The sequence below is a fragment of the Oncorhynchus clarkii genome, chromosome 14 (assembly GCF_045791955.1).
Source record: "Oncorhynchus clarkii lewisi isolate Uvic-CL-2024 chromosome 14, UVic_Ocla_1.0, whole genome shotgun sequence".
NCBI classification, from domain to species: domain Eukaryota; kingdom Metazoa; phylum Chordata; class Actinopteri; order Salmoniformes; family Salmonidae; genus Oncorhynchus; species Oncorhynchus clarkii.
This window is the reverse complement of record NC_092160.1, coordinates 4,389,133-4,407,311: the sequence shown is the minus strand read 5'-3', so window position 1 is coordinate 4,407,311 and position 18,179 is coordinate 4,389,133. Positions and strand designations below refer to the sequence as shown.

At 44.3% G+C, this 18,179-nt stretch overlaps 1 protein-coding gene across 1 annotated transcript in view; it reads left to right on the top strand.

The window, feature by feature from the left end:
- Positions 1–18,179, top strand: part of LOC139366145 (receptor expression-enhancing protein 2-like) — a 29,179-nt gene that overhangs the window by 3,740 nt on the left and 7,260 nt on the right. Inside the window, exons 2-6 of the mRNA XM_071103292.1 lie at positions 5,761–5,833; positions 9,554–9,630; positions 9,929–10,049; positions 10,279–10,392; positions 10,612–10,798. Of these exons, the coding sequence (XP_070959393.1) occupies positions 5,761–5,833; positions 9,554–9,630; positions 9,929–10,049; positions 10,279–10,392; positions 10,612–10,798 (572 nt within the window). The remainder of the gene's footprint in view (positions 1–5,760; positions 5,834–9,553; positions 9,631–9,928; positions 10,050–10,278; positions 10,393–10,611; positions 10,799–18,179) is intronic.

The window sequence follows — 18,179 nt, the reverse complement described above, 5'->3', positions numbered from 1 at the left end:
AACGGATGAAAGTTATTCTTCTATTGGCAGAGGTCATTCAAAAAGTACATTTAATGCCCTGACGACACGTCTCCCGGGTGGGTGGCACCCCCCCCCCCCCCCCCCCCCCCCCCCCCCCCCCCTCCCCACTCAGGTTTACTACTTTTTTGGTTTGATCAATTTTTGGGGAGAATTTATTTAACCATGATGTATCTAGCACAGTTAAGAGTTTTACATCAGGTTTAAATGGTTAGAAAGATAACTATTTTAAAAAGTTGGGATAGGAGGTGTAACCGGTGTCTTGGGCCCAGCTGTGGTGGTTGAGGCAGCACTAGTGGTCTCATCTGAAAACAAGCAAGATATGTTAGCAAGCAATTTTTTGTTCAGGCATTCTCATGGGATATTTTATGCAGTAATATAATCTTCCATTATAAAAAGACAACTAATTCTACGAAAAGGGGGAGTGAAATATCCATTGTTTGTTTACAAACGGCTTCTGAGCTTTCCCCATAGCAAACAACATCATGGAGCAACATGGCAATGTTAGACCCTTTTACCGATCCGTAGCAAATCAAATGTATTTGTCACATACACATGGTTAGCAGATGTTAATGCGAGTGTAGCGAAATGCTTGTTCTTCTAGTTCCGACAATGCAGTAATAACCAACGAGAAATCTAACCTAACAATTCCAAAACTACTACCTTATACACACAAGTGTAAAGGGATAAAGAATATGTACATAAAGAAATATGAATGAGTGACGGTACAGAACGGCATAGGCAAGATGCAGTAGATGGTATCGAGTACAGTATATACATATGAGATGAACAATATAAGGTATGTAAACATTATATTAAGTAGCATTGTTTAAAGTGGCTAGTGAGATATTTTACATCAATTCCCATTATTAAAGTGGCTGGTTGAGTCAGTGTGTTGGCAGCAGCCACTCAATGTTAGTGGTGGCTGTTTTAACAGTCTGATGGCCTTGAGATAGAAGCTGTTTTTCAGTCTCTCGGTCCCTGCTTTGATGCACCTGTACTGACCTCACCTTCTGGATGATAGCGGGGTGAACAGGCAGTGGCTCGGGTGGTTGATGTCCTTGATGATCTTTATGGCCTTCCTGTGACATTGGGTGTTGTAGGTGTCCTGGAGGGCAGGTAGTTTGCCCCTGGTGATGCGTTGTGCAGACCTCACTACCCTCTGGAGAGCCTTACGGTTGTGGGCGGAGCAGTTGCCGTACCAGGCGGTGATACAGTCCGACAGGATGCTCTCGATTGTGCATCTGTAGAAGTTTGTGAGTGCTTTTGGTGACAAGCCAAATTTCTTCAGCCTCCTGAGGTTGAAGAGGTGCTACTGAGTCTTCTTCACAATGCTGTCTGTGTGGGTGGACCAATTCAGTTTGTCTGTGATGTGTACGCCGAGAAACTTAACTTAATACCCTCTCCACTACTGTCCCATCGATGTGGATAGGGGGGTGCTCCCTCTGCTGTTTCCTGAAGTCCACAATCATCTCCTTAGTTTTGTTGACGTTGAGTGTGAGGTTATTTTCCTGACACCACACTCCGGGGCCCTCACCTCCTCCCTGTAGGCCGTCTCGTTGTTGTTGGTAATCAAGCCTACCACTGTAGTGTCGTCCGCAAACTTGATGATTGAGTTGGAGGCGTGCATGGCCACGCAGTCGTGGGTGAACAGGGAGTACAGGAGAGGGCTCAGAACGCACCCCTGTGCGGATCAGCGGGGTGGAGATGTTGTTACCTACCCTCACCAGGGCGGCCCGTCAGGAAGTCCAGGACCCAGTTGCACAGGGTGGGGTCGAGACCAAGGGTCTCGAGCTTGATGACGAGTTTGGAGGGTACTATGGTGTTAAATGCTGAGCTGTAGTCGATGAACAGCATTCTCACATAGGTATTCCTCTTGTCCAGATGGGTTAGGGCAGTGTGCAGTGTGGTTGAGATTGCATCGTCTGTGGACCTATTTGGGCGGTAAGCAAATTGGAGTGGGTCTAGGGTGTCAGGTAGGGTGGAGGTGATATGGTCCTTGACTAGTCTCTCAAAGCACTTCATGATGACTGAAGTGAGTGCTATGGGGTAGTCGTTTAGCTCAGTTACCTTAGCTTTCTTGGGAACAGGAACAATGGTGGCCCTCTTGAAGCATGTGGGAACAGCAGACTGGGATAGGAATTGATTGAATATGTCCGTAAACACACCAGCCAGCTGGTCTGAGCATGCTCTGAGGGCGCGGCTGGGGATGCCGTCTGGGCCTGCAGCCTTGCGAGGGTTAACACGTTTAAATGTTTTACTCACGTCGGCTGCAGTGAAGGAGAGTCCGCATGTTTTGGTGTCGGGCCTTGTCAGTGGCACTGTATTGTCCTCAAAGCGGGCAAAAAAGTTATTTAGTCTGCCTGAGAGCAAGACATCCTGGTCCGTGACGAGGCTGGTTTTCTTTTTGTAATCCGTGATTGACTGTAGACCCTGCCACATGCCTCTTGTGTCTGAGCCGTTGAATTGCGACTCTACTTTCTCTATACTGACGCTTAGCTTGTTTGATTGCCTTGCGGAGGGAATAGCTACACTGTTTGTATTCGGTCATGTTTCCGGTCACCTTGCCCTGGTTAAAAGCAGCACTTTGACGACACACTAAATCCCTTCGCCAGCTTGCAAATGGACTATCTCAGAAATGTAATGGATGTCCGCGCCGAAAGACGGCTCATTGTTTCAAGAGAAATCATTGCCCAATGTCGATTTCTCCTACAACAAATCCATTCTGGGCGTGTTAAAACCTGATCGTTTTAACTAAATATATATGTATTGATGTGAAAATTGGCATATAGACAGTAAGTCCCGAGACTTTATACATGTTGAACTGTCTTTGATGTTGCCGGGAAATGGGAAGAAGCTACGTCACAGTTGTAACTGTGTAGGTAACTACTCTCGAGATTTAGTACAGATCAGGCCTGACACAAAATGTTGAAATAGTAGCCTATTTTGACAACTATTCAGTGAATGCAACAAGTATTAGATACAAAAATATTTGTAGGACAAGTTTGATATTTCACACCATCACTTTAGTGTTTGCATTTAGCCTACAACATGTCATGGAACACCTGGAAGCACGGCCCCATCCTGCAAAGTGGCACAGAACACGTAGAGCAGACAAAGGATGTTTCTACACATCTCCCACTCTTTGCCCTAATCTGTCCACTCCGGATGCACACCCCACGCCTTTTGTGCCCTTCAAACGAGTTACAACTCGGGCCACACGCCATGGTGTCACATTATTGTCTCCCCTCTTCCTGCCACTGTAGCCATATCACAAAGTGAATGCACAAGCTGCATTTTTCAATGCCTTCAGAGAAGATATTTCTGGGAAGAGGCCTTTGCAGGGTCCCCCACACAATGTACGCAATTGAGGGCTATGTTGAGCATCTCCCCCAAAACACATACTTCTGCCATTTTCTGCCTGTGCGTCCAACATTGTAATAGCTCCTCAGTTGGTCAACCCCACCCATTTTCTTGTTGTAATCCATTACAAGCTCTTGAACAGATAAGTTCCTACCATTTTTAAAGAAAAACAATTCCAAAACCCCTACCACTGTCACTTTAGCCCCGTGGTTTGTGGTTCAAGGGTGAATGGTGAGACTTAGGGCAGACACACGCCATGGAAACGTAGGCTCCCCTCGCGGGTGTCCTCTCTCCCTCCAATAATCTCTATTCCTCCCTGCCTTTTCCTGCTGAGCCTTGACTCTCCACATCACTTTTTTCACTGACCGAGAGTAACAAAGAGAGGAGCAACAAAACAAATAGGATACAATTGTAGTCTGGAACATAGTCTCTCTTCCTTCCTCTAGTTCTCAACCATACACACACTCTCTTCCTAATAAGGTGTTTCCATAATGAATTGTGATAGTTACACGCTCCTCATTTCTCACTCACTAACTACAGAGTTTGCCAATGTTAGCTGATTAGTTACGAAGCTGGAACAGTTTCCAAATTAATTGCATCGGTAGAAACAGGACAAACAAGCAACTTGTAGCTTGCAATGTAAACAAATAGCCAACTACTCATATGCGCTCCACTGCGCAGGCATCTTCTACTCTAATACGACAACTAAGCGGTCAAATAATAGACAAACGAGACAATATATAGCCTATGAATATATGCACCTAGCAAACATGACAAACCACAACCTAAGCCCAACAGATAAACACCAATTACTCTAGCCTTTGTTTCAGTGGCAAGTAAGCAAGCTGGTTTTCTGTATGGCTAGCTAGTAAAAGTGATAACTGAGGTTTGACGCTTCGTGAGCGCTGCCCAAATGTATCTACACACAACTTTTATTGCCTGACAGCCTAGCTAGCTAGCTAGCTATAGAAAGCAGCTTGGGCCGTTTTCATATAAATGACATCGGTAGAAACGAGACAAAACAACCAACTAGTTAGCTGGATATACAGCTAAACACTGCGACTATTTCCATGAGACAATCATAAAAATGTGATGACAGCCACGAATACAACAGGTGGTTAGCAAGTTAATTTAGCGATATTGACACAGATATTTTTGATAGATAAACAAGGTCGTTCGCGGCCGCAATAGTAATTTAAGGCCGTCGATGGCCACTGGTTTCTAATACATTTTTGCCAATGGGACTGGGCATCAGACTCCAGAGTTCTTTATTGCAGAGTTGTGTCAATGAGGTGGTTGCTTTGACCCAACTGTAGTTTGTGACTACTACAATTTCCCATTGTAGCCAGTACAGTAGACCAGAGTACAGTAAAGTAGATATGTACATTATAGTGTTCTCTACTCTACTGTGCTGTCCAAACTTGTGACACATGGGTGTCCTCTGGCCTGCCCTGCCCAACGTCTCCTCTTACTGCAATGTAAAGCTAACACAGTGCAGCCCTGGCCCAACATGTATGGCTGGGCATATCACTCAGACCTAGGCAGATGCATGGACCCAGTGTACACGACATACACCAATGGAACAAGAAAATCCCATAGCAGGAAGAGTTCCACAAGACAGCCTAAGAGAGAGTTTGGAATACACAAAGTATCACTCTGACCGAAGGGTGGTACACCTTATCACAGTTTAACCTACAGTGGTAGAAATGCACATAATGTAGATACACTGGTAGCAGTCAGCCTCTGATGGCTGTGTGTGTGGCAGACAGACAGTAAGGCGTGGTCCTCCTAGATCTCCCCTCGCTCAGCATTCAGTTCCTGTCACATCAGCAGTAATTGCCGGGCCGACGGGACAGAGTATTGTGTGTGTGTGTGTGTGTGTGGCTGGATTTATTTTTCCTTTTGTGTGTGTTGCAGGTAGGTTCACATACGGTGGGTGACCTGTCGTTAGCCCTTTTTGTGTTTTGTCCCTCTATCAGTACAGTAGCAGAAACGCTCTCCATGGTTTTCCAATCTTCTGTTTCCTGGAGAGAGAATTTGTTCCAACAAACTGCTCTTTTTAATGTCTAAATGTCACCATGTATTATTGCAATACAGCTGGTACCCTAAGTAGGCTAACAGTGTTTTTTATTTTTATGAGTGCACATTTTTAGAGCCTGTTCAGAATATGGCCTACTTTCTTTGAACGCAACCTATTTATGTTAACACTGAGATCATGGGTTTTAGACTCGAGTCATGTGTTAAGCAACATTTGACTAGATAAATATTGAAACAGAGGGGGCATTTTTGTTCAGTGTTGGCATCTTGAGGTCATGTTGCCCGGGTGATGTTGTTTACTGTACCTTAACCTCTGACCCATGTCTCCTCCTCATCCTTCAGCCTGGCCTTCGGGACCCTCTACCCGGCCTACTCCTCATACAAGGCTGTCAAGACGAAGAATGTGAAGGAATATGTGAGTACTGTACCTATTTATTTTACAATTATTATTACAGTATATTAGTGTAGGATAAACATTTTAAAGTCTCTTTTTGTAGCCAGCTCATATTCTTATTGGAAAAAGTGATGATTTTTTTTTTTTTTAAATGGGGTGTGGGATTTTACTCTCTCCAATGGGATGCTGCAAGTTTCCATTGTCTCTGAGGATGCGAGAGCAGTTCAACTGTATCCGTTTAAAAGGGGAACCTCCCAGCTTACCTCATCCCTGTCAGCGAGCAGAGGGATGAGAAAGAGAAGGAAGAGGGGTCCTCTGCCAAGCGCTCTCCTTAGTCTCCTCCCTCTGGTTGCTATAGAAACCCCACTCAATATCTGAGCGGGGGCACATGCAGACTGACAGAGGGAGATACAGAGGAGGATGCCATTTTTAGCCTTGTTGTTTTTATATCTCCCCCCCCCAAATGTGGCTCAACTTCTCAGCTGGGTTGAGTACTTTGAATTGTTTATGTGCATTCGTAAAGTATTCAGACACCTTGACTTTTTCTACATTTTTACTTTACAGCCTTATTCTAAAATTGATTCAATTGCCCCCCCAAATCTACACACAATACCCCATAATGACAACTGGTTTTTAGACATTTTTGTGAATGTAAATGTGATTTATTTATTTTATCCTTAAGTATTCAGACCCTTTACTCTGAAGCAGCTTTTGGCTGCGATTTTAAAGCCTCAAGTCTCCTTGGGTATGATACTACAAGCTTAGCACATCTGCATTTGTGGAGTTTCTCCCATTCTTTTCTGCAGATCCTCTCAAGCTCTCAGGTTGGATGGGGAGCTTTGTTTCACAGCTATTTTCAGGTCTCTCCAGAGATGTTAGATCGGATTCAAGTCCGTGCTCTGGCTGTGCCGCTCAAGGACATTCAGAGACTTGTCCCAAAGGCACTCCTGCATTAGGGTCGTTGTGCTGTTGGAAGGTGAACCTCCCCATCTGAGGTCCTGAGTGCCCTGGAGCTGATTTTCGTCAAGGATCTCTCTGTACTTTGCTCTGTTTATCTTTCCCTCAATCCTCCCAGTCCCTGCCGTTTTAAAACGCCCCCACAGCATGATGCTGCCACCACCATGCTTCATCATAGGGATGGTGCAGGCAGGGACAAACTGAGAACAAAATATGTACCTGGACTTTTTGTCTCAGACCGGCCCACCAGAAATCCCCCCAGCAATACACCACAACCCACGCCACACTTAATGTAAACAAGATTACTGAACAATATAACAAATAGGGATAAAGTATTTGCTTTGTTCTTGAAGGGCTGTCTGTGGAAAGCCACTGGCACTGAATGTTAGCTGACTAAAGCTTTTAGGATATATAAGAGCAATGTCGGCATTCAAAGTGCCATTACTCAGCATCCATCGGCGATTTCTATCTATAACTGTATCCAGAATTTGATTATGGACCCCTCTCTTGTATGCACTCTCTACCCCAGTAAAAGTCTAATCTTGTGCCATCTCTCCAGGCGTGGTTTTCTTCTTTTGAGCCCTTTTCGTTGGCCGAGTGGTCTCTAACTCCAGCTCTGTTTCCTCATCCAGTTCCTGCAACTTCCTGTTAGCCCACTGAACAAATGTGCCTACAGCTGCCTTGACTTTTTCAAAATCTCTTGCCATTCCTTTCAGCTGCTCCTCTGTTGACACAATACGATGCACGGACAGAATGTCCATTCGTTTTGAAGATATTTTGAGACTGGTGAGGTGACCTGGAATATCTGCGTTTTTAAGTATTGTTTCACACTTCAGCAACCCCCTCTATGTATCCTTGTGCCTTGACCCATGCAGTAGTGTTTTTCTGATCTTGTATGGTTGAAAGAGTGAGAAGGACATCAACATACAGACTCTCATCTGGATTTCCAAAAGCTCCTAAGACCTTCTTTAAGGCACTGTCTTTAGCCCACCAGCCTGTCTCTCCGATTGGAGCAAGACGTCTGTGTCTTGGGTTCTTGCTCTCCTTCTCCAAAATGTTCATCCTCTAGTAGGATTCACTGAAGAACACAGCTATGTTGTTATTGAGAGAAAAAAAAGTGACCCACTTGCCAAGACACACTGTGTCTGCCAAAACAAGGTTCAATGTCTGTACATAGCACCACCCATGCACTTGATTGGTGGACTTTGCAGAGAGCAGGGCAGAGAAGTCTTTTTATACTGGCCTTGCATACTGGAGGCTCCATTAGTGGAATTGCCAATGCGCTTGCTGATGTCAGGCTTCATGTTTTCCAGTACTTCACTCGGTACCTGGACAAAGTATTGTCCAGTGGATACCTCGCATTTCACCACAGCCACAAGCCTCTCATGACGTTCATCACACATTGGACTATGACAGAGCATTGATCTTGTGTTGTAGTGTCAATCTGGACTGAACATACAAGCTTCCTGGATTTCACTTGTTATGGTGGCCTGTGCCGGATGGTGGTAATGACATTATCGATGGTAGTCTTTGATAAGAGTGGTTAGAGAGCTTCTGTCCCCTCTTGACCCCGGTTCAGAGTAAAAAAAAACAAAAACATTTTTTTTGTTTTTTTTTGTTTTGCTTTTCCCTATGCAGGCAGTGAGATGCTCTTTCATACATTCATAAGTCTTTGCTAGGTAAAGCCCCGCCTTATCTCAGCTCACTGATCACCATGGCAACACACGCTCCAGCAGGTATATTTCACTGGTCATCCCCCAAAGCCAACACTTCCCTTTGGCCGCCTATCCTTCCAGTTCTCTGCTGCCAATGACTGGAACGAATTGCAAAAATCACTGAAGCTGGAGACTTATGTCTCCCTCTCTAACTTTACGCATCAGCTGTCAGAGCAGCTTATCGATCACTACCTGTACAGAGCCCATCTGTAAATAGCACACCCAACTACCTCATCCCCATATTGTTTAAAAATAATAATTATTGGGGACCTTCAATGCTGCAGAAATGTTTTGGTACCCTTCCCCAGATCTGTGCCTCGACACAATCCTGTCTCTGATCTCTATGGACAATTACTTTGACCTCATGGCTTGATTTCTGCTCTCACATGCACTGTCATCTGTGGGACCTTATATAGACAGGTGTTTGTGCCTTTCCAAGTCATGTCCAATCAATTGAATTTACCACAAATGGACTCCAAGTACAAATATCTTAAGGATGATAAATGGAAACAGGATGCGCCCGAGCTCAATTTTGAGTCTTATAGCAAAGGGTCTGAATACTTATGTAAATAATGTGTTTAAAAAAAAATAATAATAATTATACGTTTGCAAACCATTTCTAAACCTGTTTTCACTTTGTCATTATGGAGTATTGTGTGTAGATTGAGGAAAAAACATTAATATAATCCGTATTTAGAATAAGGCTGTAATGTATCAAAATGTGGGATAGGGGAAGGGGTCTGAATACGTTCTGAAGGGCACTGTATTAACTTGTTTGCACTCTGTCAGTGTGTCTTTTAGGATTCATCCATACCATCTTGCTATTTATATTGCAATAATTGATGGTACACTCTCCCACTGACTGGATTTATTTCCATGCCCATCCTTTGGCAGTGATAGACCATGCATACTGATTCGGTCTATAAGGGCTGTAACGTGCATGCTTGTGTGTGTGCGGGAGACAGTGAATGCTCTACGTGTGTCTTGTCACATTCTTACGGCAGCTTACTGTAGGCTATGCTTTCATGTGCTATATTTGTGACGCTCTCTCCGTCGTTTGTGTGTCCAGGTGAAATGGATGATGTACTGGATAGTGTTTGCGTTATTCACCACAGTGGAGACCCTCACTGACTTGTTCATGTCCTGGTGAGTCCTGGTGGGTCATCTCTGACCACTGCCCTTACAGCCACTATACAACACTAGTCCCGTGGATCAAAATACTTTGACAATACAAATTCATAGTTGAAAAGATGTGCTCACCAGGATTGCTATATTTAAATCAACTTCGGATTGTTTACATTTGTCATGGTGTAGGTAGGCTATTGCCTTCTGAAAAGTACCAAGATATCAGAGCAAATGCTTGGTACACCCTTTGGTCTCTGAACGAGGCCTAGCTCATTCTCCTTTCCTGCCTGTTAAGTATCTGGTGTGGTGGTCCATGCAGGTTTCCTTTCTACTTTGAGTTGAAGATAGCCTTTGTGATCTGGCTCCTGTCTCCGTACACTAAGGGCTCCAGCGTGCTCTACCGCAAGTTCGTCCACCCCACCTTGTCCAACAAGGAGAAGGTAATGTGTAACTCTTAATTAACCATGCACTCTAACCCTGTCCGACAATGAGAGGGTTAGAGGTCACAATAAGATCCAGCTCTGTCTGCCTGTCAATTCTCTACTGGTTAGATGCTCTGACTCATCTTTCTTTGTCTCTTTGTTTTGCGTGACTGTCACCCGCTTTTGCTTTCTATTTCTGTTTCTCTCCTGTTCTTTTTTAAAATTATTTTTTACATTTTTCCTGTAGGAAATAGACGAGTACATCACCCAGGCCAAAGACCGTAGTTATGAGACTATGATGAGGTTTGGAAAGAGGGGGCTGAACTTGGCTGCTACAGCCGCCGTCACCGCAGCTAGCAAGGTAAGCAAGGTGCCGGGCCCCGACCGGGGGGCGTGTCTGTGTGCACATGGTGTGCGAGAGAGGACGAAACTTACAATGTGCATATGCCATCCTGTGTGTTTGTCACCCCAAGGCGTTTTGAGGTGTGTGTGTGCTCTTACTGTATGCTCACTTCATGTGCCTTAGCACTGGAATGCTGTAGGGCGTCTGCAGTGTTTGAGCTATGTGTGTGCTGTGCAGGGCCAGGGTGTGCTGTCGGAGAAGCTGCGTAGTTTCAGCATGCAGGACCTGACTCTGATCAACGATGGGGAGGAGCTGGGCCTGCGTTCCTCTGACCCGCGCATGAGAAGAGACGCCATGGACGACACAGTTACTGGAAGTAGCACGCTATCTAACACACTGCCCCGCGCCAAAGCCACACGCCAGAGTGGGTAACGCACACACTCACACACATGCTGGCTTGCGCCATCAAATGTATTTATATAGCCCTTAGATCAGCTGATATCTCAAAGTGCTGTACAGAAACCCAGCCTAAAACCCCAAACAGTAAGCGGTGTAGAAGCACGGTGGCTAGGAAAAACTCCCTAGAAAGGCCAGAGCCTAGGAAGAAACCTAGAGAGGAACCAGGCTATGTGGGGTGGCCAGTCCTCTTCGTTCTTCCATATGGCAGAGTATATAATGCATGCGTACAGATCACTGTGAATATTGGGGTATGTGGAACTGATCACCCCTGTCAGATCAGTGGTCAAAAAGGTTGTCGAGAAGTGACAGCCATTTTAGTCATAGTATTACAGTACGTTGACTTGTCTGTCTGTACTCTGTGCCTGTTGTCGAACAGCTCTTATCGGTACAGGGAGGGAGGTGGTGAAGTCATGTGATTAATTATTTTTTATTTTAAATCACACACACAAAAAAACCTGCAGGATGCCAGGGAGGAAACACTCCAGAAGGGGAGGAGATGGGGAGAGATAGCATGTGATGTCAGTGGGGCGTCTTTGTGTCTGACTGCACAGCTCTGTCTCTGTGGGGCTGGCAGTTTGTGAATACAGGGGGAAACACTGAGGGAGAAAAGGAGAGTGAGGATGAAGAAAGGGAATAAATCTAGTTCATGGGCAGTATGGCATGAAAGCCAGGAAAGAAGAGAACTAGTGTAGCGACGAGACGGACCATGTAAAAGAGACAGAACAGGAAACGGTAACATCAAAAAATATATAATCAAATTTTATTGGTCACATACACATTTAGCAGATGTTATTGCGGGTGTGGCGCAATGCTTGTGTTCCAAGCTCCAACAGTGCAGTAATGTCTAACAATACACACACAAGTAAAATAATGGAAATATTAGGACGAGCAATATCGAAGTGACATTGAATAGAATACAGTGGGAAGAAAAAGTATGAACCTTTTAGAATTACCTGGATTTCTGAATAAATTGGTCATAAAATGTTATCTGATCTTCATCCAAGTCACAATAGACACTTAGTCTGCTTAAACTAATAACACACAACTATAATTGTTCATGTCTTTATTGAACACTGTGTAAACATTCACACTTGCAGGGTGGTGAAAGTATGTGAACCCTTGGATTTAATAACAGGTTGACCCTCCTTTGGCAGCAATAACCTCAACCAAACATTTTCTGTAGTTACGGATCAGACCTGCACAACTGCCAGGAGGAATTTTGGACCATTCCTCTTTACAAAACTGTTGAAGTCCACAATATTCTTAGGATGTCTGGTGTGAACCGCTCTCTTGAGGTCATGCCACAGCAGCTCAATTGGGTTGAGGTCAGGACTGACTGGGCCACTCCAGAAGGTGTATTTTCTTCTGTTCAAGCCATGTTGTTTTTACTTCTGTCTTTTGGGTTGTTGTCCTGTTGCGTCACCATACTTCTGTTGAGCTCCGATTGCCGGACAGATAGCCTTACATTCTCCTGCAAAATATCTTGATAAACTTGGGAATTGATTTTTCCGTCGATGATGGCAAGCTGTCCAGGCGCTGAGGCAGCAAAGCAGCCCCAAACCATGATGCTCTCTCCACCAGACTTTACAGTTGGGATGAGGTTTTGATGTTGGTGTGCTGTGCCTTTTTGTTCTCCACAGTGTTTTGTGTTCCTTACAAACAACTAGGCTTTTGCAATGGGTCGGGAAATATCCTGAATTTTTCTGGAAATTTTCCATTTGGAAGTTAATAAGCCTGGGAATTTGGGGAATTTTGCTTAAATTCATCAAAAAAGTTAGCTTATAAGAGTGACATTTTTTGTGGGATACACAAGACAATTCTAGGTCTTGTGGCATATTTTGGTTAAACTATCCCCAATTCAATGGAATTGCAACCCTCTGCATGCACAGTGCAATCTTCCATCACATGTACAGCTGATTCTCAAGATCTTACACACTAATAAGATGCTATTGAGCCCACACTACTACACTGTCTGAGTCAAGGAATACATGCTTTCTGGTAAGTTTTGATTACAATAATTGGTGGGGTGAAAATATTGAGACAATTATATATATATTTTTTAACTAGTAAAAAGTAGCCTACAGCAAAGTGTTAAAATCATTTCTGCTAGTTAGTTTTTGCTACCATGTGAGTTTTAGCTCGCTTGAGCCTGCTAACTGAGGAGTGTTAATTCACCTGTTTCCATATGTTTCATTTTAAAACATTTATCTTACAAAATAGTTGTTTAATCTGTACATGAAATTGTATTTATTTATTTTTTTACTCATTGTTTTCCTAATCTTTACAGGAAAATGCCACGGGCACTATCTGATTTGTGGAAAAATTTCACTGCAGCTAATGTAGAACGAAAAGCTATGTACACTTGCAAATACTGTGCCAAATCCTATGTGAAGAATGCATCAAAGATGCAGAATCATCTGGGCAAGTGCATAAAGTTCCCTCCGTGCTTACAACAAGCAACCTCTGACAAAAGTCCTTCTACTTTTATTCGAGGTGAAAGTGATGAATCCGACACCTCATCGATTGCAACAGCCTATGGTCCTCCTGGAATCAGTTTTTTTTGTTTTTTTACTCAATGGAGTAATGTAGTCAGGGAAATGCTGATGAATGTCTTGCTCGAGCTGTGTATACAAACTGGTTCACATCTGATGCTCACAGGCAATGTGTATTGGAAGAGATTTCTGAATGTTCTTCGCCCAGCAAACACCCCTTCAACCAGACATGCTTTATCTACTCCATTTGCTGGATGCAGAGTTCAAGTGAATAAATATTCTGGGTAGCCATTTTATTAGATGTTCAGGAGTCTTAAGGCTTGGGGGTAGAAACTGTTGAGGAGCCTCTTGGACCTAGACTTGGCAAACCAGTACTGCTTGCCATGTGGTAGCAGAGAGAACAGTCTATGACTAGGGTGGTTGGAGTCTTTGACAATTCTTAGGGCCTTCCTCTGTCACCGCCTGGTATATAGGTCCTAGGTGGCAGGAAGCTTGGCCCCATTGATATACTGGGCCGTTCGCACTACCCTCTGTAGTGCCTTGCAGTCAGAGGCCGAGCTGTTGCCATACCAGGTGGTGATGCAACCAGTCAGGATGCTCTCAATGGTGCAGCTGTAGAACCTTTTGAGGATCTGAGGACCCATGCCAAATCTTTTCCGTCTCCTGAGGAGGAATAGGTTTTGTCATGAGGGCATGACTGTCTTGGTGTGCTTGGACCATGTTAGTGTGTTGGTGATGTGGACACCAAGGAACTTGAAGCTCTCAACCTGCTCCACTGCAGCCTCGTCAATGAGAATGGGGGCGTGCTCTGTCCTTTTTTTTCCTGTAGTCCACAATCATCTCCTTTGTCTTGATCACATTGAGGGAGAGGTTGTCCTGGCACTACACGGCCAGGTCTCTGACCTCCTCCCTATAGGCTGTCTCGTCGTTGTCGGTGATCAGGCCTACCACTTGTATCATCGGCAAACTTAATGATGGTGTTGGCGTTGTGCCTGGCCGTGCAGTCATGAGTGAACAGGGAGTGCAGGAGGGGACTGAGCACACACCCCTGAGGGGCTCCAGTGTTGAGGATCAGCGTGTTGGATGTGTACCCTTAGCACCTGGGGCGGCCTGTCAGGATCCATTTGATCCTTAGTGCCCTCAAAGCTCATCAATATGGTGTGGAAATGTCAAGGTGGGAGAGGGCAGTGTGGAGTGCAATAGAGATTGGATCATCTGTTGGGGCGGTATGCAAATTGGAGTGGTTCTAGGGTTTCTGGGATAATAGTGTTGATGTGAGCCATGACCAGCCTTTCAAAGCATTTCATGACTACAGACGTGAGTGCTACAGGTCGTTCGTCATTTAGGCAGTTTACCTTAGGGATCTTGGGCACAGGAACTATGGTGGTCTGCTTGAAACATGTTGATATTACAGACTCGGATAAGGAGTGGTTGAAAATGTCAGTGAAGACACGTCCTGGTAACCCGTCTGGCCATGCGGCCTTGTGAATGTTGACCTGTTTGAAGGTCTTCCATCGGCTGCGGAGAGCGTGATCACACAGTTGTCTGGAACAGCTGGTGCTCTCATGCATGTTTGAGTGTTATTTGCCTCGACGTGAGTATAGAAGTAGTTTAGCTCATCTGACGTCGTGTCACTGGGCAGCTCTCGGCTTTGCTTCCCTTTAAAGGCTGTAATGGTTTGTAAGCCCTGCCACATCTGACGAGCGTCAGAGCTGGTGTTGTACGATTCGATCTTAGTCCTGTATTGATGCTTTGCCTGTTTGATGGTTCGTCGGAGGGCATAGCGGGATTTCTTATAAGCTTCCAGGTTCGAATCCCGCTCCTTGAAAGCGGCAGCTCTAGCCTTTAGCTCTAGCCTTTAGCTCAGTGTGGATGTTGCCTGTAATCCATGGCTTCTGGTTGGGGTATGTACGTACGGTCACTGTGGGGACGACGTCATCGATGCACTTTTTGATGAAGCCAGTGACTGATGTGGTGTACTCCTCAATGCCATCGGAGGAATTTTGGAACATATTCCAGTCTGTGCTAACAAAACAGTCCTGAAGCTTAGCGTCTGCTTCATCTGACCACTTTTTTTATTGCTCTTAGTCACTGGTGCTTCCTGCTTTAATTTTTGCCAAATGGAGTGCGAGGTACAGCTTTCTATGCCTCTGTGTGTGGAGTATTGGTGGTCCCGAGTTTTTTTTTTTTTCTCTTCTGGTTGAACATTTTAATATGCTGATAGAAATTTGGTAAAACTGATTTAATTTTCCCTACATTAATGTCCCCTGCTACTAGGAGTGCCGCCTCTGGGTGAGTGTTTTCTCGTTTGCTTATGGCGGAATATAACTCATTCAATGCTGTCTTAGTACCAGCCTGACTGTGGTGGTATGTAAACCGCTACGAAAAATACAGATGCAAACTTTCTTGGTAGATAGTGTGGTCTACAGCTTATCATGAGATACTCGACCTCAGGTGAGCAATATCTCAAGACTCCCTTAGATATTGTGCACCAGCTGTTATTTACAAAAATACATAGTCCGCCGCCCCTTGTCTTACCAGATGTCGCTGTTCTATCCTCCCGGTATAGCATGTAACCAGCCAGCTGTATGTTGAGTGTCATCGTTCAGCCACGACTCTTTGAAGCATAAGATAGTTATGAGTGTCCATAAGATAGTTTTTAGTGTCCTGTTGGTAGTTTAATCTTCCGGGTAGCTCGTCGATTTTATTCTCCAAATATTGCACATTTGCTAGCAGAATGGAGGGAAATGGGAGTTTATTCGATCGCCTACGAATTCTCAGAAGGCAGCCTGCCTTTTAACCCCTTTTTCTCCACATCCTCTACACGCAAATCGCGGGGATCTCGGCCTGTTCCCGAGAAAGCAGTATATCCTTCACGTCGGGCTTGTCAGAGTCGTGAAAGGGGAAAAAAAGGATTCTGCTAGCCCGTGGTGAGTAATCGCAGACCTGATGTCTAGAAGTTTGATCATAGGAGACGGTAGCGGCAACATTATATACAAAATACGTAAAAAAAAAGAAGTTACAAACAATGCAAATAAACTAACAAAAAAACACTAGGTTGGATACGTAAAATGTCTGCCTTCCTCTCAACACCACCTTTGGGGTTGTCGTCATCATGGACAGCCCCATCAAGAGGATCCTTCTGGATGATGTATTTAGGGACAGGGTGGGAAGCAGCCTGAAACTCATGCTACTTACCTATAGCAGTAGCCATTGCACAGATTGAGGGAGAGAATGCCATCCTGTCTGATATTCAGAGACAGATTGCAGATGTAAGAGAATAAATCCGTACTGCCCTGCCCACTTCACTGTTGCTCCAAGCAGAGGAAACTGCAGTTCTGAAATGCATCAAAAAGCATGAAGACTTCTGCCTAATGCCCATACACACCTCAGCGTACATGTTGGACCCCAAGTATACTTGCACGAGTATCCTGTCTGGTGTAGAGATCAACAAGGCCTATGATGTCATCACTACTGTCTCGCGCCACCTTGGCCTGGTTGAGGGCAAGGTTCTTGGCAGTCTGGTGAAGTACACTTCCAAGTAAGGGCTTTGGGATGGAGATGCAATATGGCAGTCATGCCAACATATCTCATCATCCACCTGGTGAAAGGGACTTTGTGGATCTGAGGCTCGTTCCCCTGTTGCCTCCATCATCCTCCAAATCCCACCAACATCAGCCACCTTGTTTGGGAACACACACCAAACCACGCAACAGGCAATACAAGGGTTGAAAAATTGATGGCCATCTGGGCAAATTTGAGGCTTTTTGAGCCTGACAACGAGCCATCATCAAGGTTGGAAAGGGACATTGAAGATGAAGCCTCAGTCGGATGTTCAAGAGGTGAACAATGAGGAGGTCCAGGGAGAATACATGAATGCCTGAGAGGAAGACCACCAAAACTTTAGTTTCTAGATCATTTTACAGATGTATGTTAAATGTTTTTGGGAGATGGATCATTCAATATTTTATTTTGTTCAATGAAATCATCCCATGTGAAGTGTCAACTCAATTAAAGTTCAATTCGTAACTAAACATTTTCTATTGGAAGGATTTAATCATTTGCAATTGTCTACTTATGATAAGGATAAAGGTTTGTTTCTGTCTCTATATATGGTAAATCTATCCAATGCAAAAAACATACATTTTAAATGGTGTTAATGTGAATTCCCACATAAAGTCTACACCTGAATATTCCCCCAAAATGTGCAACACTACAAACAGGACTTTAGTTTAATTTGTCCACAGAATATTTTGCCAGTAGCGCTGTGGAACATCCAGGTGCACTTTTGCAAATTTCAGATGTGCAGCAATGTTGTTTTTTTGGACAGCAGTGGCTTCTTCCGTGGTGTACGTTTTGTAGACTTGTCAACAGGGATGTTAGCATCTTCCAGAGATTTCTGTCAAATCTGACACTTGGATTTTTCTTAATCCATTGAGCATTCTGTAGGACGGCCTCTCCCAGGGAGAGTAGCAACAGTCCTTAAATGTTTATAGACAATTTGTCTTACCGTGGACTGACTTTTAGAGATACTTTTGTCATCCTTTCCAGCTTTATGCAAGGCAACCTTTCTTAATATTCTGAGATCTCTTTTGTTTGAGGTATGGTTCATATCAGGCAATGCTTCTTGTGAATAGCAAACTCCAAATTTTGTGAGGATTTTTAATGGGGCAGGGCAACTCTAAACAAATCTCCAATCTCGTCTCAGTGATTAGACTTCAGGTTAGTTAACTCCTGACTCCAATTAGCTTTTGGAGAAGTAATTAGCCTAGGGGGTTAACATACCTTTTCCAACCTACACTGTGGTTGTTTAAATTAGGTATTCAAAATAGACAAGAAAAATACTGTGTGTTA